This window comes from Crinia signifera, chromosome 1 (genome assembly GCF_055691185.1).
Source record: "Crinia signifera chromosome 1, ASM5569118v1, whole genome shotgun sequence".
In the NCBI taxonomy this organism is placed as follows: Eukaryota; Metazoa; Chordata; class Amphibia; order Anura; family Myobatrachidae; genus Crinia; species Crinia signifera.
The window spans coordinates 198,859,498-198,883,721 of NC_139217.1; the positions used below are offsets into that span (position 1 = coordinate 198,859,498).

The window sequence follows — 24,224 nt, forward strand, 5'->3', positions numbered from 1 at the left end:
CACGCTGCCGAGGGAGTCATCCCAGCAAGGAATTGTCTGCGGGAGAGAAGTATGCTTTGTGAAAAATGTTGAGGAAGATTCACTGGTATTGAATTGCAGGCAACAATTTCCTAGAGCGCGACAGTGCCTTGGATAGCTGTGGGCATGTTAAATTTGGAATTACCTAGATCCAGGCTTTGAATAACATGTTTTGTTGTATATGGGAGGATGGGGTGAGAGGTCAATGTTTGTCACTGGACAATTAGATTTGGGTGTTATTTTGTTTCTGTGCAGAGTAAATACTGGCTGCTTTATTTTTACACTGCAATAAAGATATCACTTTGAAGTACAGACACAGACCCAATATTACCCTAAACCACAGAAAATATTTGATTTGATGATTTCTGTATTATATGGTTGGGATGGCAGGATGTGTCATAGCACACACATAATTACCTGGTACTATGTGTGTAATTCAGCAGATGAATGGACATAAAATGGAGGCAGGTCCAGATGTACAGCAAATCAGTAGACGCCTTTGTGGTGGCTTGTAGGTGGGCTGACACGTTTCACTGTGCCCAAACTGCAGCTTTATCAAAGCTGCAGTTTGGGCAGAGAGAAATGCTGAACGCACACACAGTACGGATTTACTTCAGCTGGAATTTGATCCCACACACTGCCGCAATAGTTGAGAACTCCACTGACATGCTTCCATTTAAGGAAATATCCATCCAGCTGTGAAATTGTGGTAAATATATCTAAGTGGGACTATATATACCATACAAATAACTATAAGTATCAGCTTATACATTTGTTGTCTAAACAGAGGCCTTCATTGAAATGGATTTAATCGAAATGTATTAATGATTTCAGACCATATTGCATAGTAATGGTATGTGGTGACTTATTATTCAAGTTTCTATTAGAGCATTTAATTGCTATTAACACTGGATTATATTCTATTTCCCCTGAATGAAACATCAAGCGCTACATATTTATTTAGAATTTTTGTGGGTACCACTTATGGAAATCAGAGACATAGACTGTGAGAATGTGACAGGCAGCAGCTGTGTGTAAAAGAAAAGGTAATGATCTATATTTTGTCTTTACTTGTAAGGATGTAAGACTCAGGGATACTTAAGCTTCTCAAAAATTAAAAGACGTTGTCTTTCATGTTCTAGGATGCAATAGAGAAATAATAGACATAATTTAATTGGTTGCTAATGGCAACATCACCTCTTTTCCTTTTTAGAAGCTTTAGTAACATTTACCCCTTATAGACAATCTAGTGCAAAACAAAACTTGGTTCCCAGAATTATTATGCAAGTGACAGTCACAAATGCTTCACCCTGGCCTTGTAAAGTCGGTGTCAAAATAGGAATTCCCCTAGTGTAGTGAAGCATGAAGGCAGAAAAGCCCATAAAAGTGCCATAAGTGGCATTTAGGCAGACTTACATTTCCATGCTAGTTGTGTGGCTGGTCCTTCACATGAACATAGGATATTGTATGGTGACTTTGTATTAAAAACTGATCTTTGAAAGGATGATTTTTCTATTCTGCTCCTGTGTGCAGATCACATATAATTCATTTTTATGCTTTTATTTATTATATAATTTTATCGCATGTTTATTTTTTTGTGACCCTTTACTTTTTTTGCAAAAGGTGGTGCTACCCTTCTCTAAGTATGTAGACGAATATAAATTGAGAAAGAAAATGGTAGATATCTTTTGAGTGCACTTATTTATTGTGTGTTCTATTCAACTAATAGCATAACTTTTTCTATATAAAATTTAATGGTTTACAGATAGAGCCGGCACCTTTCTCTCCAGCCAATGGAAGGGGGCACACGTGCATTAGGATGGAGCTCCCCGCAGGGTCACAGCGCACAGCCGCCAAGTGACTGGGACGTGTGTGTTTGTGAGACACACGCACATCCCAGTCTGATGGAGTCCATCTCCATCAGCGCTCTTTGTTATTTTGGCTGCGCTCGCCACGCTATCTAAAATCAACTCTGCATCTATCTCAGCCAATCAGCCTTATTATTGGTGCATATATGGAAACTCCAGTATTTGTATATACATTACATTAAAGATATACCGTAGTAGGTTTGTTTTTTCCCTATCATTGGATTTTTATTTATTTATTATTATTATTATTATTATTATTATTATTATTATTATTATTATTATTATTATTATTATTATTAAATTGGACTCAAGCCACTAAACAGTTCACATATATTCTTTTATTCAATACAGGTGCCCCTTATATCACATTTATCTGGGGTCAGATTTGTCCTGTTTTGTTATCTGGGTAGCTGGCTGTCCCCTGCATCTGTACTTAGCTTTGTGCAGCCCGGACAGATCCGTGTGTGTATATGTATGTGTGTATTACACTCTCTGTTTAGTACAAACACCGCTTATGTCATATTTATTAGGGGTAACACATGTCCTCTTTCACTATCTCGGCGGGAAACGGTCATTCGGTCACCAGCATGTTGGCCGACAGTCATTAGGCCGACATCCAGGACGGCCAAAATGGGTTAGGTCAACAAGGTCATTAGGTCGACATGGGGTTTTTCCCTTTTTTTTTTGAGCCGACAGACGATACTTCATGCCCTACCATCCACTAGGGTGTGGTGGGAGAATAAAATAGTGCCCGAAGCATGGCAAGCACAGCGAGCCATGCGAGGGGATGCGGTGCTACATTTCAGTGTTCATGTTGACTGTGTTCACATTCAGACCAAAAAATTTGTGTAAAACCCCATGTTGACCTACCCATCCTGTCGACCTACAGTCATATCAACCTAATGATCCATACCCATCTGGGCAGTCTGCTGTTTCAAACTGACAGCAACATCTGTACTCAACCTCATGTAGCCTGGTCAGATCAGCTCAATTCTCCCCTTTGCTTGAATGCGGCATCCTCCGTTAGCACCGTTGTCTGTACTCAGCCTTATGCAACCCGGATATAGTAGTGGAGACATATAGATAGATAAAATCATATCTATCAGGTGATACGGTTGGTTGGACAACCTGAAGATGGTCGACAGTCATTAGGTCGACACCATTGGGTCAACATACTAGAAGTTTGACCGGTGTATAGTTCGACACAAGCATTAGGTCGACATGGGTTAGGTCGACAGTCAAAATGTCAACATGGGGTTTTTCACTGTCTTTTGAGCCGACATGTGCCGATAGGCGGTATTTCATGCCCTACCATCCACTAGGGCATGTTGGGAGTATAAAATAGTGTGCCCGAAGCATGGCAAGCACAGCGAGCCATGCGAGGGGACACGGTGCACTTAAAACGGTGTCCATGTCGATATTTGGGTAAAAAAAAAACATTGAAAAACCCCATGTCGACCTTTGGACTGTCGACCTAACCCATGTCGACCTATTGCTTGTGTCGACCTAGACACCTGTCGACCATCTCTTTGGTCAACCCAATGAAAAAATATATAAAATATAAAACACCATGTTGATGTGACGTAGTAACACATTATATGGACACATAGTCCCATAACAGGTGCTTGGAAAAAAGGCAACAGTTTCAATGGGAAAATAGGAACCTTCTAACTGCTACAGTAAAGAGCTGGCAATAAGCCCAGAAGAGGAGATCAAATACTTAAAGAACTCTGCCAAAACAATGCAGATACAAATAACAGCAAATTGTTACATATCGAAACAAGTAGGGACAAATATACCTGTAGAATATATCTCTACCATTTTCTATCTTGATTATATACGTAATAAACTGATCACTTGCAGAATAGAATAATGACAATGCTTACAGACCAAGAACTTTAAATAAATTCATTGTATGCCGGTATTATAAATCATATAGAGGTTTTTAGATAAGAAAACCTTTAATGTAACAGGATCCTCCAGGCCTCTCACACTCCTGCCTTGTCTACAAATATATGTAACAATTGGCTAAATAAATTAACCTCGCACCATCACTTGGATTCTTCAAGTTGACCGCCTCACCCTCCCGTGTGAGTGGACACTTACTTGATCTGGTCATTACTTGCTGTTGTGATATTTCCGGACTACTCACATTCCTCTTCCCCCTCTCTGACCATCACCTGCCCCCCTAACCTACACCTCTCTGCTTCTCCAACTCTGTTGATGCTTTCTACACCATTTCCGTATCCTCTCTTTTAAGGTGCCCATACACTGTACAATTACCATGTACGAGGAGACGTACGCTCCTGCGCACATCCTATCGCAAAGCTCAAAAAGTATGTGCTGCCTATACTTATTTTAACTAGATCATATAACATGCGATGTGATCTAGTCCATAAAACATACAATAATTGTACTGTGTATGGACACCTTAATTCACTTCTCTCTATCCTGCCCTGAACATGCCACTTTTTATGTAATGCTCTCATCAATGTTGCTCCGTCTTACTGCTACTCACCCGTGCAGCACAACATTTCAACCCTGGCATTCCAAACTCACCTGATATCTGCAAAAGTCTGCACGTACTGCCAAACAGTGGGGGAAATCATACTCTATGGTGGACTTCCCCCATTTCCAATGTATGCTTATCGCACAGTGCTGCTCTTTTCCTCTCCAAAACAGTCACATTGCAAAAAACTCATCCCCACCAAGCCTTCAAACCCCTGGTGTCTCTTTGCCACTGTCAATTCCCTACTCTGCCCACCCCCTCATCAACTTACTCCTTACACTCTGCCCTTGACTTTGCCACCCACTTCACATCCAAAATAGACTCCTTTGAGGGAGATTTACTAACATGCAAGTTCTATTTCACATGGGATATTGCTACGGACAACCAATCAGAATCTACCTCTAATTTATTTAGCACCTTCTAGAAGATAATAGATAGTATCTGATTGGTTGCCCATAGCAACATCCCACCTGAAATAGAACTCCCATCTTTGTAAATTTTCCCCCTCCAGTCAGGTCGACACATTCCACCAGACCCTCAACAGCCCACCCCTTCCTTTCTCTGACCACTTCTCCTCATTTTTCCTACCAACCCCAAATTACTTTTCCCCAGTATTTGGAGAGGAAGTCAGTGCCCTCAGGAACCACACCTGCACATTTCATGTTCTCATCTTGCCCATCTCCTCAAACTCCATATTCCTTACAATGGCACCTAGCCCTCAGTATCGGACACCCTCATGTTCCCCCAATTCAGACATGCCTATATACCATGTACTTGTCCTACATTGTCTTGTACAGCAAGTCACTGGTTTTCTTGTTTCTTCATTTGGTTATGTACTTTGGTAGGTGATGATGAACCACTGTGGTGCCACATAAATTAAGGATAACAACAACATGTCTCAGAATGACAATAAGCATATGTATTAAAGGGGATACCCATTATTGGACAACAAACGCTCCATACAAATATGCTCTTTCTGTACACCAAGGGCCAAATGTAATAGTCTGAGATTTTTGCTAAGTACATAGAATTTGGGGTATGGATCTTTGGATAGACACAAATTAGGTCTACAAGCACTAGTTCGACCACTGAAGGTCGACATGCATGAAGGTCTACATGGGTTAGATCAACACAAGCATTAGCTCGAGAGGTTTTTCACTTTATTGCCCCAAATGTCCACACAGTCGACATGCACACTAATAAAGTGCAGTGTCCTATCGCTTGGCTCGCTGTGCTCGAGCCACTATGTTATTCTCTCACCACACCCTAGTGGATGGTAGGGCATGAAATACCACCTCTCGGCACATTTTGGCTAAAAAAAGAAGTGAAAACCCCCATGTAGGGGCGTGGCCTGAGCGAGGAAGAAGGAGGAAGCAAGAAGCCAGAGCTCCTGCTTACCCTTCCAGCAAAGTGCATTAAAACACACTATTTGGGCATCCATCTGCACCCCCACCCACCCCAGCAACACCCCAGACCAGCGGGGGACAGTGTGGGAACAGCTGCGGAATCGGGAGACCCCTTATAGAGGTCTCTGCGGATTGCGGCCTAGTACCCCTACAAGCCGGGGCCTCGATTTTGAGCCGCACCCGCCGCCGGAGCTCCGCAGCGGCGATCGCGACGGGACTACCCGTTTTTCAACAAATTTCTGCTCCGGAGGTGCCCCCCACTACTGCCAGACATCACCAGGGGCTCAGCCCCCCTCCTAGAAGGTAAGAAGAGCCTGTGAGGCCGCCTCAGGCTTCTCACTGAGGACACGGCGGCCATCTTGGGAGCTGAGCTTAGCTGCAGCTGCGCTCCCCCTGCTGCTCCCCCAGCCACACACCTCACCCCAGACAGCGGGCAACGCACCTCATAGCCTCATAGCCCTCACCCCAGCACCTCATAGCCCTTACCTGCACAGGCACCCCCAGAGGGAAGCGCCCTTCCATACCCCACACCAGGCGCTGGAGGCAGTGGAGAGCGGCCATATTGAGTGGGGCAGACACCCCTCACTCTCACCAGTCAGGGCTTCCTGGGCTCTGCGTTCATACAGAGTGACAGGGAGATCTTACTACCTGACCTTGGGGGGCTGCAGGCTGCCCCATACCTGGCCCTCCTCCCCTGTGGCAGGCCCTGGTCATTTATCACCTGAATACAGCCATTCCTGTCCCCACTGCTGTGACTGCTCTATATCGCTTTATATTGGGACATATTTAAAGGTACAGCTCTGCTTTTCATCGCCACTGACCTTCCTGGGGTTAACCATTCTGTGATCTGTCACACCAATACCTAGAGACTCAGAACCCCTGCGGTGGTGCTACGGGGTCCACCTTATTCTCCACCAGGGGTACTAGCCGTGACAGGTTCAGCTTGAAAAAGAAAAGACTGCCCTACTTTTCGGTCTCTATTATGGGACTTCTCAAAGTGCTAAAACTCCTATCTATGCTAATTTAGCACGTATGACTCCTCCCGCCTTCTGCCAAAAGTAGGGGGATTCCTCAGTCTCACCTATGAAAACGGAACCCATTGTTATGTAACTTTCCATGAACGGATACCTTCCATAGCTGAACAGCACAATTGTCATGCCAGCCAAACGCTCCAAGACCCCCAAACCAAACCCCCAAATCTCCTTCTTCAAACCGCCCTCTCAACAACCTAGACCTACAGACGCGATCCCTCCCGCCACCCCCACGACCTCTCATCTCCCGTCTCCCATGACAACTCCGGTCGCCTCGCCAGCTCCTTGCTCCACGGTGGTTCCCATGGGAGATGGAGACGCTCTGACGGTGGGCACGATGAAGTGTCTTCTAACCCAATTTAAGGATGACGTCACCGCGGAATTCCGCGCCACACTACAAGCCTGCCAACATTCGATTGACGACTTAGGTGGGCGCACTAATCACCTGGAGACTAAGATGGAGGAGGTGGTGGGGTCACACAACAGCCTACTAGATTCTCATAATGAACTTGAGGCGGAGGTCCGAGCGCTACGTGACAAAGTAACGGATTTGGAAGATAGATCGCGGCGTAATAACATAAAGCTGCGTGGCATCCCTGAATCGGTGTCGAATAGTAGCCTGCATGACTATGCTATCAACCTCTTTAAGGGGCTCTTACCGCAGTCTTCTACTGCAACCCTTCTTATCGACCGAATACATCGCTTGCCTAAGGCCAGGGCGGCTCCGGATAATGCGCCTCGTGATGTCCTATTACGGATGCACTACTTCCAGACGAAGGAAGCTCTGCTTAAAGCTGCCAGACCATCCTCTGACACGGCTACATCCCTTGGGGATATCCAGCTCTTCGGGGACTTATCCGCTGCAACGCTCCTGAAACGCAGGTCACTGAAGCCTATTACAGTTGCCCTACAGAAAGCTGGTACCCCCTACAGATGGGGCTTCCCCACAAAATTGTTAGTGACGCGTGAAGGCTCCATTGTCCCTATCAACTCTGTAGAAGAAGGCCTGAGGCTACTACAGTCGTGGAACATTACTAGCTCCCCCAACCGCAGGCTTCAGCGGGACTGGTCTGTGGTTGAGTAGGGGGTAAGCCCTCCTAGTTATATTGTTCTGACTGTTACCTGTTTGATATACACTTCTTTTCCCCATTATCTAAATGTGCATTAATGTTTGAGTGTATGTCTTGCTTAATATTGAAGCAGTTACCACGTTATGGGACTTTTCTCAGTTTGCTTAGTCAAGAACTTAGGGTCCTATTACCTACCTATATATGTTATTTTGTATTCCAGCTAGGATTGGTTTAAGTACCTATAGTGTGATTGTATGTCTTGCTTAATATTGAAGCACCTACCACGTTATGGGACATCTCTCAGTTTCCTTAGTCAAGAATTTAAGGTCCTGCTATTTACCTATGCATGTTACTTCGCATTCCAGTTATGTTCTGATTAAGTATTTACAGTTATATGTCTTGTGGGGCTGAGGCCTCCCCCTTTCGTTAGAGCTATGCTAAATGACTGAGATACGGTAGAAGGTGGGGGGTATGCCACTACCCCCCCTACTCTATGTACACAGCCGCCTCGTTATGGCGACTGGCTAGGATCTCAAGAGAGATCAACTTAGTCTTTTTATTTACTTTCTGTTTTAGTTCCCCTATGTCTCCCCTTTATGTCGCCTTGTACACCCCCTACTTATACATCAGGTATAGTAATTTATTCTCTCGATTCCATCAACGCCACGCCAGCTGTCCCTTATGCCCGTCATGGTTAACATAGCTTCTATCAATGCAAAGGGCTTAAACTCCCCTTCTAAAAGAAAGGTAGCTTTAAATTATTTTCACAAACTAAAAGCACAAGTAGTAGCGGTCCAAGAGACTCATTTTCAAAAAAATAACCCACCCCTCTTCACTGATTCCAGATACCCTCACTGTTTTACGGCCAATGGTCCCACAAAAAAGGCTGGTGTAGCAATACTTATAGCTCAACACTGTACATTTCAGCTGTCATCTAAATATGAGGATCCGGAAGGGAGATTCCTGATTCTTGTAGGCCATTTAAATAATATTGAAACCACTTTGGTTTCGTGCTATGCTCCAAATGCCAAACAAATAGCATTCTGCAGAAACTTTTGCAGAACTCTCCAACAACACATGAAAGGGGCCTTAATGATACTAGGAGATTTCAATATGGTCCTCGATCCTGGTATTGATCGTTCACACCCAACCCAAAGCCGGCAGCAGAGGCCACCTAATGACCCCTCCTCTAAATTTCGTCAACTGCTCGCCGAATATGCCTTATTCGATGCCTGGAGATCCAAACACCCCTCAGTGCGAGACTACACCTTTTACTCCCATGTGCACAGGTCGTACTCTAGGATTGACATGGCACTGGTGGATAGAGAGACACTAGCATCCATTAGCAAGATTAGTATCCTCCCAATATCTTGGTCAGACCATTCCCCACTTTTGCTTAGCTGGGAGGTTAGTAGACGCACAATCGCCCCGGGCTCCTGGAGACTGGGTACATATCTCATAGCACAACCAGACGCTCGCCAGACTCTGTCAGATTCGCTGGACTCATATATTAAAACCAACTCCCCCTCGGATACCTCTGTCTTCACGCATTGGTGTGCGCTGAAGGCAGTGATCCGAGGCTCAGCAATACAAGTGGCATCTAGAATGAAGCGACAGTACAAACAACGCCAAGCCTCGGCAGAAAGGAAATCAGCCACACTAGAAAAAGCCCATAAAGCAGACCCTTATAATAAAGCCCTTTTTAGACAACTCCTAATCGCCCGAGATACAGTCAACACATTTTCCCTCACAGAAGTCCATCGTAATATCCAAAGGCTTAACCAAAGATATTATACGCTGGGCAATAAGGCAGGCCGCCTGTTGGCCCGCAAACTGAGAGGCCGTAGAGCCAAAGAACGCATACATGCAATTTACACCCCCAGGGGTACCAAAGTAGTTGACCCTTTTACCATAGCCGACACTTTCGCGGAGTACTACTCGCAACTGTATAATCTAAAAGATGATCCCAACACGCCCCAACCAACTTTAGCTAAAATAAATAAGTTCCTTGATAGCCTAGACCTCCCCTCTCTTGACTCAGTGACTTGCGAAGCACTTGGCTCCCCGTGGACGCTGAGTGAAGTAGAGGCGGCCATCGATTCATTCCCCTCAGATAAAGCCCCAGGCCCAGACGGCTACCCTTCTAATTTCTTCAAAGCATTTAAGACTACACTTGCACCTGTGCTCCTGTCGGTCTTTAACGAAGCCTCTCATTCCTCCTCCTTTCCTAAGGAGATGTTGGGGGCCCGAATAGTTACTATACCGAAGCCAGGCAAGCCGCCCACTGCGGTACAAAACTATCGCCCCATAGCTTTATTAAACACGGATATAAAAATATTTGCGAAGATGATAGCCAACAGAATATCGCCATTACTCCCCAAACTCATTCACCAGGACCAGGTGGGCTTTGTGCTGGGCAGGCAAGCGTCCGACAACACCCGGAGGGTCATTAACCTAATGGAGTATTGTCAACTCCAGGGCCTCCCAATGCTAGTTCTCTCCCTGGACGCGGAAAAAGCCTTTGATAGGCTCAACTGGGACTACATGAAGGCCACTCTCACTAGGTTTGGGTTCAAGGGAGGAATATTACAATCCATGCTAGCGTTATACTCCGCCCCATCGGCCTCGGTATTCACTAATGGCTGTTCTTCCACCCCATTCAATATCTCCAATGGGACACGTCAAGGATGCCCCCTATCACCCCTGATGTTTGCCTTGTCCATTGAACCCCTAGCGCAATGTATTAGATCTAGGCAATCTGTCGTTGGACCTGAGATTGGCGGGCTTTCTCATAAAATCAGCCTCTTTGCTGATGACATTTTACTATGCCTACTCCAACCTGAGGCTTCTCTCTCACACCTACACAATATCCTAGACTCCTATACAGACATCTCCTTCTACAAATTAAATACGACAAAAACAGAAGCCCTTCCTATAAACGTGCCGGAGGAGGTCCTACGTAGACTAAAAGAAAAATACAAATACTCATGGCAATCAAAATCGATTAAATACCTGGGGGTTAATCTCTCCAGAGAAGGGGACCTAATGAACTGTAACTTTGACCCACTATATAGAGCATTTGAAAAGATCACAAAAGAGTGGATGATGCAGGAAGTTTCTTGGGTCGGCCGTGTGGCAGCGGCAAAAATGGTATTACTCCCCAAGCTAATGTACCTTTTTCGTACAATCCCTAGACCCTTCCCTAAAGCTCTGTGCAATAAATTTAACCGCTTATTATCCAAATACATCTGGGGCGGGGCAAGACCGAGAATAGCTAGATCAACTCTGACTCTGGCCAAAAGTGTAGGGGGGGTGGCATACCCAGATTTGGAAAAATACCACTTGGCGTGTATGCTTGGCCAGATTAGGGACTGGTTCTCTAGAGATGCTCCCAAACCGTGGGTATCCATAGAACAGAACGCAGTTTTACCTTTCTCCCTATCAGATTTTCCCTGGATGCCGGGGGCTTTGGCTACCCGAGAAGCCAGGAACTGTAGAGCGATTCTGGCGGCCTTGTCCGCTTGGCACGGTCTGATCCATAGCACTCAGGATAAGGCCTTGCCCACCCCGCAGTTATCCCTCCACTCCATAGCCCTCACGATTCAGGACCTACAGCTAAATACCTGGCGAGATTTAGGCCTGCAGTCCATACAGGATGTCCTTCTTGATGGGACTGTAGCCCCCTTCTCTTTCCTTCAATCTAAATACAACATCCCGAAGCAGGATTTTTACAAATATCTGCAGGTACGGAATTGGGTGCAGAAACACATGCCAAAATCCCCAGTGCAGAGTGGTCTCCCTAAAATCCTAACATTTCTCCTCACTTCCCAGTCTACGAAAGGGAATATCTCTAGGTGGTATCAATATTTACTCAGCGTACAGCAAAAAGTGAAGTTCCCAGCACAAGTTAAGTGGGAGAGAGATCTTCCTAACACTTTTAACGAAGAAATTTGGGAAGCTATTTTTAAATCGAGCTTTAAGATTTCTGGGTGTGTAAACCACTCAGAAATGTTTTACAAACTGATTCATAGAATGTACTTCACCCCGGTGCGGTTACATACAATTTGGCCAGATGTCTCAGCTAGCTGTTGGAGGAATTGTGGAATGACGGGAGACCTTTTGCACATCTTTTGGCGCTGCCCTGCAATTCACACACTCTGGAGTGAGGTGTTCCTACTTATCTCAGAGGTACTGGGGGTGACTGTCCCAAAGGATCCTCTAGTGGCGCTATTCCACTATCTCCCCAAAGACACGATTGGAGAAGACAAATACCTCCTGGGTCATATCCTGATAGCTACAAAAGCCTCCTTGGCCTACCTGTGGAAATCATCCGAAATCCCTAATATATCAGTGATTATAAATAAGATACACAAACATTTTGTATTCGAGACAGTTGACTACGGTTTTTCCACAACGTCCCCATCTATACGCACAAAGTGGCTTAAGTGGTCCAAATATAGGGAGAGAACGGGCTGTCTTTCCACGCAAAACGTCCCGATTAGTTTGTCTTCCCTCAGATCCCCTAGTTTAAGCCCAAGGGCCCCTGCCCTGACTTGTGATTGACCCGTTGATTGACAAGTAGGATATTTACAACTTGTTGTTGTTGAGACATTGTGTACCTGATGTACTTCCCCCTTCCCCATACTCCCCCTCCCAATCTCGCCCTGTTTCTTTTTTCTGTACCCCCGTACCCCCATCCCTCCTTTCTATTTGCTCAATTACTGTAATTGTCTTATATCATATGTTGATATTTTGTGCAACTAAAACAAGAAATATTTTCTCAATAAAAATCTAATGATAAAAAAAAAAAAAAAAACCCCATGTCAATCTTTTGAATGTCAACCTTCCCCATGTCGACCTAATGACCTGGTTAACCTTCAGTCATGTTGACCATCAGTGGTTGTAGACCTAGTGACCCTATCCCAGATTTGTTGCTTTAGCTGCAAGATTTGCACTTATTTATTTATTAATTTTTTTGATAAGGTAGAAGATCAATGTTGTCCCAAAGCAGATTTTTGCTCCCACAAGCTGCTGCTGGCAGACTATCTGTCCATCCCTTTGCTACAATGCTCTATGATAACTGTTACACTGAGATATATAAAAGGCTACTATAGAATAATAGCCTGCTGTGAGCTTGTTTGAGAAACATTTGCCATGTGATATGTCCCTGTCTTTAGCCCTACAGTGGAAAAGCCCTTTTAGCCATTTTAGAAGGCTAGTAAGCATAAATGTAGAATATTTTTTCTGTAAATTTTAAATACTGATCATAATAATTTATGGAAGTACTTACAAATACATAAAATGAGGAGAAACACAGCATAAGTGACTAACTCGCGGAGGACACTCTTCAGGTATTTCTCTCTCGTAGCTATCCGATCTTCTGTATATCTTGTACCCCAAAGACCTGTAAAATGAGACGGAGAGAAAAATGCAGATTGGTTTATTTTAACCTTTTTAGGATTGTTCTTATAACCTTTCACCAGGTTCTGTTATAAATTCCAACTGTCATTTTAGCAAAGGATTAATAAGAACCCCATGAATAAGAATTAACGCCTCCTGTACTGTATATGAAACATGACTTCTGGGGAGATATGTGATCTCCCTCTCTTCTATATGCAGCTAGTAATTATTGAGGACACGTGACTTTGCCAAGGTTTACCAATTAGAAAAATATGCATGCAATATAGAGATATGTGTATGAGATCAAACCTACAGGAACCTCAGATATATTAACCCCTGATTTACTAGCACTGCCAAAGAATAAAAGCAAACATCACTGGAAATACTCATTTATGTATGGGCATAATTATTATTTTTTTTATTAACCCCTAACTGAAAATCTTAATAATTTTTTTCCATATATTTGTGCAGATGTATATCCACACTAAGGTTGTGAAGTAGGAATAATAAGTGTCAGAATTAATCAATGTACAAGTGGTGTGGAAATTTACTTCTCCGGCATGATCATAACTTCCTGTACCAGGAGCACAGGCAGAACAGGGAACTATGCATACACAAAACCAACTATGCATACATACAGACGCCAGTCCAGAAATACCTCTAATCACTACTCTTGGCACACTATTATTATTTAACTCTATGCCCACTTGGATGGTAGAGTATGAGCCAAGTCAGTCTAAAGCAAACAAATGTGAAAGAATCATGTCAACATTGTGTTGGTCGATCATGTTGACCCATCGACCTAATGCATGTGTCAAACTTTCATTAGTCAATCTAGGTGCTGTCCACTATCTTTATGCATCTAACTAGATCAGTGATTTTCAACCTTTTTACCTCGCGGCACACTAAATAGGACTTTAAAATTGCCAAGGCACTGGGGCGTGGCCTAGCAGGCAATGGTGGAGGACGCACCTGAAGTGAGCTCCCGTCTCCTATAGCCTGCATCAAGCCTATAAACCCTTCTGGGCTAAGGAATCCAATCCCCACCACGACGGAGGAGCCCCGGGCACGCTCCGACAGCACACAGGGCAGTGTCGGCGGAATCGGGGGAGACACTAGGTCTCCCTGCGGGTTGCGGCCTGTCCCTGCACCGCAAGCCGGGACCCTGATTAGCAGCCCCGTCCACCCCGACGAGCGGCACCTTAAAGGTCGCGACGCGACTCACCTCCTCTTCCGGCGGCTCTACACTGAAGAATCAGCTGCTGCGCTCCGGAGCGGAGGCACAGAACAGAGGGAAAGACCTCCTGGGCGCAGAACAATCGGCGGCGCCCGCCATCTTGCCTCACCCGGAGTCCCGGCGCGAGACTGCAGGCCGGAGGGGAGACTGAAACCAGAGGCCACCCAGTGAGTACACCCATCCAGGCTGGTCACAGTGAGCCCCCCTGGCCACATTATATCCTCTCCCCCCTGAGTGGCCCTGATCCTGCTGACAACCGGGCTGGGGTCCCTGGGGAAGGCTGGGAGGACTGCTTGAGCGCTGCACTGTGTCCCCTGTCTCTCAGCTGTGGAGTCACAGGGTTAACAGCCCCAGGGAGACCTGGGGCTCTAAAGCGCTGAGGGGATTGTCCACAGACATCAAAGCTCCCAATTCTAACTATCTCCACTTAAGCTGTCCTACAGCTTAACAGCTGGTACCTGTGTGCAGCTGAAGACATAGGAAAGCTGCAATCATCTACAGCACCCCATTACTCACTTCCATACCAGTCCAGATTCAGAGAAATCTCTCAAGCCTATACTCTATTAATGTGCCTGTGGCTCCACCTTGTGGCCTTTAGTCATATAACTACTCCATTCGCCTGTGAATGTTAAGGGAGATGACTTAACATACTCCACGCTACTCACCCGGACATGTAACCAAAGCAGACTGTCACTTATCATAACAAAAGCTCCCTCATCTGTCTGTTTTAACCGTACAATGTATTGATCTGCATTGTGGTATTGGCGAAGCTCCAGGCCAAATCATGCCGGCTAAACGCACCAAAACACCTAAACCTGTCCCCCAGGTAGCCTTTTTTAAACCTTCCCCGGCAAGACCCAAAATAGTAGTCGAGGTCGGTGAACAGCCACATAAGAAACCCCTACCTAGCCCCTCGAGGCTGGTTGCGGCGCCATCTAACAGCTCTGTACCAGCCGCTGATGCGTTGGAAGACAGTCAAGCCCTTACTGTAGGCTCTATGAGACTACTGCTGTCACAATTCAAACAGGATGTATCCGAGGAGTTTAAAGCTACGCTTCGGGACTGCCAGAAGTCAATAGATGACCTTGGTGAGCGCACTGTCCATATCGAATCCAAGATGGGGGAGGTTGTCTCCTCACACAACTCTCTAATCTCCTCTCATGAGGCCCTAGAAGCGGAAGTTGCCTCCCTACGTGATAAAGTCTCAGATCTGGAGGACCGATCGAGACGAAACAACATTAAAATACGGGGAATTCCAGAATCGGTCTCAAATAGTAGCCTAAACGATTTTGCTGTGAACGTCTTCCAAAAGCTTCTTCCCAATAGAACCTCTGCAGATTTCCTGATAGACAGGATTCACAGACTGCCTAAGGCTAAAGGTGCCCCCACAGATGCCCCGCGAGATGTCCTAATGCGGATCCATTTCTTCCACGTAAAAGAAGCGATTCTCAAAGCTGCCAGACCGTCCGAAGATTCATCAAGAATTTTGGATCAGCTCCAAATATACGGGGACCTATCCCAAGCTACCTTGGCCAAGAGACGCTCCTTTTACCCTATAACCTCGGTCTTACGTAAAGAAAATATTATGTACAGATGGGGGTTCCCCACAAAGCTGTTAATCAACCAAGATGGCTCTACGATTGTTCTGTCTTCAGTCGACGAAGGAAAACGCTTCCTATCCACATTAGTACCAGCGAGCTCGTCAGATACCCCGCCTCCTGAGCGCGGACTCCAGCTGGACTGGTCTGCATCAGGATCGAACCAGTGAGCCTGTTATGTGTAGAGAACTTATATTTCTCTTCACTCCGCTTGTTTACAGTTTAGTTGTTTCTGTTTAGATTTAAATTGTCTTATTAGGCGGTCTAGAGAAATGTTTTTTCTGCTTCCGCTATTGAAGTTGCTCAAATGCCCACTCCTTATTGTTAACCTTAGTTATATAGCCTCAACAGGTTGCTCTCCTATTGTTTTGTCAGTTTTTCTATATACTTAGTCAGGGGGGAAACTCCCTTTACATGTACCCTTGGGCCTAGAAAACTCCCTTTCATCTCTCTGCGTTCTGTCACCCCGGGATAACCTGGGAGCTGATGGGGCAAAATATTGAGGGTATAGGCCATTGATGTTATTTCCCCCAGACTTTAGATATGTTTGGTTATTGCTCCGGGTGTGATTATGTTACCACTACCCCCACACTCCCTTAGAGTGCCGCCATGGTACGGCGCCCAACTTTACCCCCATATGGGGGTCCACTCTACTCCTCCTTCTCCTTTCCCCCCCCCCTTTCCCCCTCTTTTTTCTCTGCTCCCTCCCCAGGTACTTATAGGAAACTTACTCACACTGTCTCTAACACATTGTTTTTTTGTCTGTCTCGGTTACACCAAGCAGTTTTCCAAATAGACGATAATGGTTAATGTCATCTCCATAAATGCCAAGGGTCTCAACTCTCCCAATAAAAGGAGATTGGCCCTTAAATACTTCCACAAACATAAAATCCAAATTGCAGCTGTTCAAGAAACACACTTTCTAGACTCAGCTCCCCCATTATTTTCTGACAGGAACTACCCACATTGTTATATGGCTAATGGCCCATCTAAAAAAGACGGAGTTGCGATTCTCATATCGCAACACTGCGCTTTCTCCCTCTTATCCCAATACTCGGACCCTGAAGGTAGATACCTGATCTTAACTGGATCCCTTGAAAATAGAGAAGTGACCATAGTGTCGTGCTATGCCCCTAATACCAAACAACTCCAATTCTGTAGAAAACTCCTGTCCAAAATTCAGCAATTGGCCAGGGGAGCCATGCTGCTCCTAGGGGATTTCAACCTGGTCCCAGACACATCTCTTGATAGCTCACGCAATCTGTCTCGGTCTTCCAGTCAGCCCTCAGGCCCCTCTAAAGGCCTTCGCCAGCTTCTGGCAGAAAGTGACCTGTTTGATGTATGGAGGGTTAAACACCCCTCAGTAAGGGATTATACCTTTTACTCCCATGTGCACGGCACTTAAGAATCGACTTAGCCTTATCTGATAAATGGTCCCTAGATTCCTTTAAGAAAATCAGTATTCTTCCCAGAACCTGGTCCGATCATTCTCCTATATACATTGAGTGGGAGATAATGCGCAGGACCACTGCCCCGGGCCCGTGGCGCCTAGGTCGCCGGTGTCTGGTTCAGCTGGAGGCTCGACAAGCTATTTGCTCATCAATAGAACACTATCTACAGGAGAACTCCCCCGAGGACACTACAACATTTACTCACTGGTGTGCCCTTAAGGCGGTAGCTAGAGGTTCGGCTATACAAATAGCAGCCAAGCTGAAAAAAGAGAATGCTAAATCCCTAGCACTGGCCGAAGCTGAACTTTCTAATATAGAGACTGCGCACAAATCTAACCCAACAGATAAAACCTTGGGAAAGCGATTGAATGCAGCTAGAGACAAGGTGAACAGCTTTTATCTGGCGGAAATTCAGCGTAACGTAAACAGGCTAAACCAGAAATTTTACCAACTGGGTAACAGGGCAGGTAGACTTTTGGCGAGGAAACTGAGAGGAAAAAGAGCAAAGGAAAAAATCCACATGATCCACTCGGATCGGGGATTAAAAATATATGATCCAAACGAGATAGCCAACGCCTTTTCTGATTATTACGCTAAACTCTACAACTTAAAAGATGACCCGTCCACCTACCAGCCCCACCCTGAGAAGATAGTTAAGTTTCTAGACAAAATCAACCTCCCTACCTTATCCCTAGAATCCTACACGTCCCTTAACGCACCCTGGACGCTAAAAGAGGTCCAGTCTAGTATAGACTCCCTTCCACCTGACAAAGCTCCTGGGCCAGATGGGTTCCCCTCTAATTTCTATAAGACTTTTAAAGCCCAACTATCCCCGATACTACTCCAAGTCTTCAACGAGGCCTCCTTGGCCAAAAGCTTCCCCCCCGAAATGCTAGAATCCCGCATTATCACCATCCCTAAACCGGGAAAACCCCCAACCGCAGTCCAGAATTACAGACCTATAGCGCTTCTTAACTCTGATCTGAAACTATATGCCAAATTAGTAGCTAACCGTATTAGTCCTCTTCTCCCCTCCCTCACTCAAAACGACCAGGTTGGTTTTGTCATGGATAGACAAGCCCCAGATAATACACGCAGAGAATTGGGGGTGATTGAATACTGCGCTTCAAGGAACATTCCCCTCTTAGTCCTTTCACTGGATGCCGAAAAGGCATTTGATAGACTTCATTGGGGGTACATGAAAGCTACCTTGGAAAAATTTGGCTTTCATGGCCGGATACTTGACTCCATCCTGGCCCTTTATTCGTTCCCATCAGCCAGGGTGTTTGCTAATGGTTGTATTTCCTCGGGGTTCAAGATAACTAACGGTACCCGACAGGGGTGCCCACTTTCTCCTTTAATCTTTGCATTGGCGGTCGAGCCTCTGGCTGAGCACATTAGGCGCAATGAGGGTATCAGAGGTCCGATGGTGGGCAACTCATCTCATAAAATCAGCCTCTTCGCGGATGATATTCTTGTGAACATCCTGGATCCCCAAGTCTCCCTACCAGCTCTTCATGAAGTGCTGCAGGAATACTCTGAAATCTCTTTTTATAAGTTAAATTCTAGTAAGACAGAAGCCCTCCCTCTGGGATTTCCCGCTGAGACCGTCGATAACTTGAAAGCAAAATACAATTATTCGTGGCAAAATCGGTCACTCAAGTATCTGGGCATAAACCTGGCGGCTGAACGTCACCTGTTTGATTGTAACTACGGCCCTCTATTGAGGGCGTTCACAGGGCTGACTGGAGACTGGATGATGCAGGATGTGTCTTGGCTGGGGAGAGTGGCTGCAGCCAAGATGGTCCTCCTGCCGAAATTAATGTATTTATTTCGCTCCATCCCAAGAGCCCCCCCAAAACATTGGTTTAATAAATTTAACCAACTCTTAGCTAAATATATCTGGAAAGGGACTAAACCTAGAATAGCAAAGAAGATATTAGCTCGGTCCAAAACAGAAGGGGGTGTGGCGTACCCAGACATTGAACTTTATTATGCCTCATGCGTGTTGAATCAGGCCAGGGACTGGTTTAATTTTAAAGAGCCCAAACCCTGGGTTGTACTGGAGAATACACTCTCCCACCCTATCCCTGTTGCAGACTTATTATGGCTCCCACCAAGCGAGTCTAAGAAACCCGCAGCCCTATGCAAATCTATTAAAGCAACCTTAGATGTCTGGTATAAATTGACAGCCTCCATAGCTAATATTGTTCTTCCGGCTCCCTTCCTATCCTTTAAAGCTCTGAAATCCTTAATTCCCAACCTACCACTACAGAGGTGGATCAACCAAGGAGTCAGCGTAGTGGGGGACCTATATGTAGAGGACAAGCTTGTCCCCTTCAGTTATCTGCAGCAGAAATTTCATATTCCCAAACAGGACTTTTTCATTTATCTTCAGATCAGAAGCTGGTTACACTCACACCTTGATACACCTTATGTTAGGCCAAACTTTCCAACCTTCCTTAAAACAAAGACCTGCGACTTTTCACATAAAGGTGGCATTTCATGGTGGTACTCTTACTTAATTTCCATAGATAGTAAGGCCAAACTGAAATCTCAAACCCTATGGGAGAGGGATTTAAACAAATCTTTCAATGAAGAGGACTGGGAGAATATTTTTAAATCCTGTTTTAAGATTTCCCGCTGCATCAATCACTCCGAAATGTTCTTTAAACTCATACATAGAGCATACTTCACCCCAGCCAGATTACACAAGATATGGCCTACGCCTTCTAATCTATGCTGGAGAAAATGCGGGAATATTGGGGACATATTCCACATATTTTGGGAATGCCCGTTGCTGGGTTCTCTCTGGGGTGAAGTATTTCATCTTATGAGCTCTATCTCGAACCGACTCATTCTTCCTGACCCAACCATAGCGCTTCTTCATGTTTTCCCACTACACCTTTCTGCTGCCGACCGCTATATCCTGGGTCACGTCTTAATAGCCACCAAGGCATGTATAGCTAAAGCGTGGAAATCAGAGGCAATACCGTCTATAGAAGGTATTAAAAACAAGGTGCACAAACACTACATCTATGAAACAACCAACGACAAATATTCCTCCTCTACAAACTCATTATGCTTGAGGTGGCTCGGATGGTCGGTCTTTCTGGAAGGGACAGACCAACCGATCTTGCACAGCAGTACCCCAGACTTATCAGTACTAAACCCCCAGTAGCTCCCCGTTACCGAGACAAGAGTTAATTTCTGGCTAATATGGATGCAGACTATAATATTGACATATTATTCTGATCTGTTGTACTAAGTGAGACAATGACGTTTACTATGTAATGTATTTCCTATACCTCCCCCCCCCCCCCGTCTTTTCCTTATATTTGTTTTTTGCTGCCTTTCTGTACCCCCCTGCTATATTGTTTTGTTTCTGAAAAATTTTCAATAAAAATCTAATATTAAAAAAAAAAAAATTGCCAAGGCACACCCTAAGATCCCCACAGGGCATAACACATTGGCCACCACAGGAAAAAAACAAACCTATTGCCCCCCACATTAAAAACAATCACACTGATCCCCACAAATAACAAAAATAAAATACATTGACCCTTTACATGAAAAGAAGAGACCAGTAAATAACATTTGAACTGGTGGTGACTGTAAATGGGTTTGGGCATCTCTAGATGTGGGGGCACACTTGAGAACAGCTCAAGGCACACTAGTGTGCCACGGCACACTGGTTGAAAAACACTGAACTAGATGGTTCGTCTAAGCTTGGTCGACCATTGCATGGTTGATCTAGACATCATCAATCGGATAAGATGCACAATAAATTATGATATTTTTAGCGGGTCTAGTTTAATTTATACCCCTTTTACATTGCCACAAAAACCCGTGTCAGCAGCTGTGTAAATGGGTCACACTGTGTCCCTTTACACAGGACTTCTACCCAGGTCCTGACCTGGGTTGAACATGGCTAGGACCTGGGAAGAGGGCAGTGTAAACTGGTACGCCAGGAAATCCGACCCGGCTTCTATTTACATCAAAGGGGGAAATCCACACCTGAGGACCGCAGCGTCCGCAGGTTTGATGGGGGCACACACAGCCTCCGCTGCTGTACTCTGCAGACAGCAGCAGAGGAGGTGAATGAATGACTGGGGGGGGGGGGGGGGGGGTTTCCACGGGGTCTGGGGGCAGCCCAGCAGCTTACCTTGGTGCTGGACTACCCCCAGCGCGGTGATCGGCGGTCTCAGCCGAGCGACCATATTGCCAGTGATTTGTTTGTGCTGCAGCGATAAATTGCTGGTTGCACGCTCCCGTGTTCAGCCCCCTAATGGTCTCTGATCGCAGGAGCTTGCTCCTCTACCACCCCTGGCAGAGGGTGACAGGGGGTGGTAGAGGGAAGCTAAGGGTGTCTAAGGAGAGGCAGAGGACGATGGGGAGGATAGGGTGGCATAAGAAAGGTGATGAGGTTGGCAGTGGGTGGCAGGGAGATTCAGAAGTTGCAAAAGTGTCTACATGGAGAAGCAGAGAACAACAGGGAGAGGCAGTGGGGAACAGGGGATGGCATAGGTTGGTAGGGGAATGGAAGTGGGTGACAGGATGGCAGTGGATAACTGGAGAAGGCAGTGACAGGGTGGAATGTGTAATGGAGGATGGCAAGGGTGACAGCAGAGGGTTATGAGCATGGAAGGGGGTGTTTGGCATAGGGTGGCTAGGGAGAGGCAGTGGGTGTTTAATTGATAAGATTATCCCCTATACCCTTTAACATCCTACATGTGTGCACCCATTTCCCATTCCCCCTCATGCTCCCCTGCTGCTGCTGCTTCATAATATTTAGATTCTATTGATCATCATGTGAGCAATGTCTTGTTAATGCTCAACAGACACATTTGTGAGGTCTTCCTACACCTTTTACTGAATACCTTAAGCCCCATACACACTAGAGCAGGCATGTCCAGCTGTTGTGAAACTACAAGTGAATGCTTAATCTATGGCAAGGCATGCTGGGATGTTTAGTTTTACAACAGTTGGAGGGCCACAGTTTGAACATGCCTGCACTAGAGGATATTGTGAAAGAGATCACACTTTCTGAGCCTCTTGTGTGTACACTCAATATCACTATCGACCCCCTCTTGGCTGAACATGCAACTCATTTTGGCTATAGGGTCATTCCATGATAAACATTAAAAAGATCATGTGAAAGTGTGAAGTAAATGTTGTTTGTGTGGTACATGATATGCTTTCATTTTGATGCTAAGCTTGTCATGAAAACTGGTAACAAACATGAAAACACCATTTTCATGGAATGACCCTATATAACCATCGACCTGCAGGTCCTGGTGATGTCACGATATCCTTTACCAATAACATTCAGTGTTTACACTCAATGGCCCAAATTCTCTAAACTTCAAAAGTGATAAAATGAAGAGTGATAAACAGCTAGCCAATCAGCTCCTGTCTGACATTTTTCAAACACTGTCTGTGAGACATTGCAGACAGGAGCTGATTGGCTGGCTGTTTATCACTCTTCATTTTATCACTGTTGAAGCTTAGAGAATCTGGCCCTATGGGCCAGATGTACAGATGGGTCTTGTCCCATCCTTGCTGGCGGGTCGCCATGGCGTCTGCGCTGGCGACCCGCCAGCAGCCACGCCAGCGAGGAGACTGAGACGCGCGTGCGTCGCACGCGCGTCTCAGTCTCCGTCGCTAGCGCGACGGAAACCCTGTCCGTCTCCGCCTCAGGGAGACGGACAGGGTTAGGGGGGGTGCGGGCAGTCGGCGGGGACCCCGGGTTACCGCCGGCAAGCCAGCGGGGACCCGGGGAAACGTATGGAAGCGCCGTCGGAAGGGGACGTGCGCGCGCGTCCCCTTCTCACGATCGCCATGGCGCTGGCGGGGGATGGCGGCTGGCGACGCCAGCGCCATCCCCTGCCAAGATGGGAAAAGACCCATCTGTATCAAGCTTCAAAAGTGATAAAATGGAGAGTGATAAACAACCAGCCAATCAGCTCCTACCTATCATTTTTCAAACCCAGCCTGTAGCATGGCAGGTAGGAGCTGATTGGCTGGCTGTTTATCACTCTCCATTTTATCACTTTTGAAGCTTGATACATCTGGCCCATATCTGCCATCTGCGGCTGTTTTGTTAACTACTGTATATCGGCCTTGGCCTGGATCGCCTACTGTGTATGTAGGCTGTTTTACTGCAGTTATAACATTACATTATCCAGAGTTATTCTGAAACAATTTTTAGGATAGAACGTAATCTACATAAAACTATGCTTTCCATTCTCAAATACAGCATACGATTTCAAAGGAGATTTAAGTTATAAAACCGAGGTGGACAACATTGCTAAAAATGGCCACAGGTTCTGTGTATTGCAAGCATTGCCTCCCAGTGACACTGATTTGTCTCACAGCATTTAATTTGATCACCAAATTCATTATGTGGACGTGACAAAGCACAGGCACATTCAGTGCAGCAAGGTTGCTAGGAAAACTGATGTAAATAGAACAACAGCAGAATTCCTTCACATGTGGAGGTCCAGGTTAAATCTCTGATAAAAACAATATTAAATCTACTGTACTCTATATCTACAACAGTGTACTTGGGGATTTATTTTGGGTACTTGTTTAGTTTCACGGCGGCACTTCCCAGCAGATCGTATGTAAATCGTA

The 24,224-nt window shown here is 45.6% G+C and overlaps 1 protein-coding gene across 2 annotated transcripts in view; it reads right to left on the reverse strand.

The window, feature by feature from the left end:
• The window catches only part of PKD2 (polycystin 2, transient receptor potential cation channel), an 86,983-nt gene that overhangs the window by 58,168 nt on the left and 4,591 nt on the right, over positions 1-24,224 (reverse strand). For both annotated transcript variants that reach the window (XM_083179139.1, XM_083179138.1), the window contains exon 2: positions 13,193-13,306. In XM_083179139.1, coding sequence (XP_083035265.1) covers positions 13,193-13,306 — 114 coding nt within the window. The remainder of the gene's footprint in view (positions 1-13,192; positions 13,307-24,224) is intronic.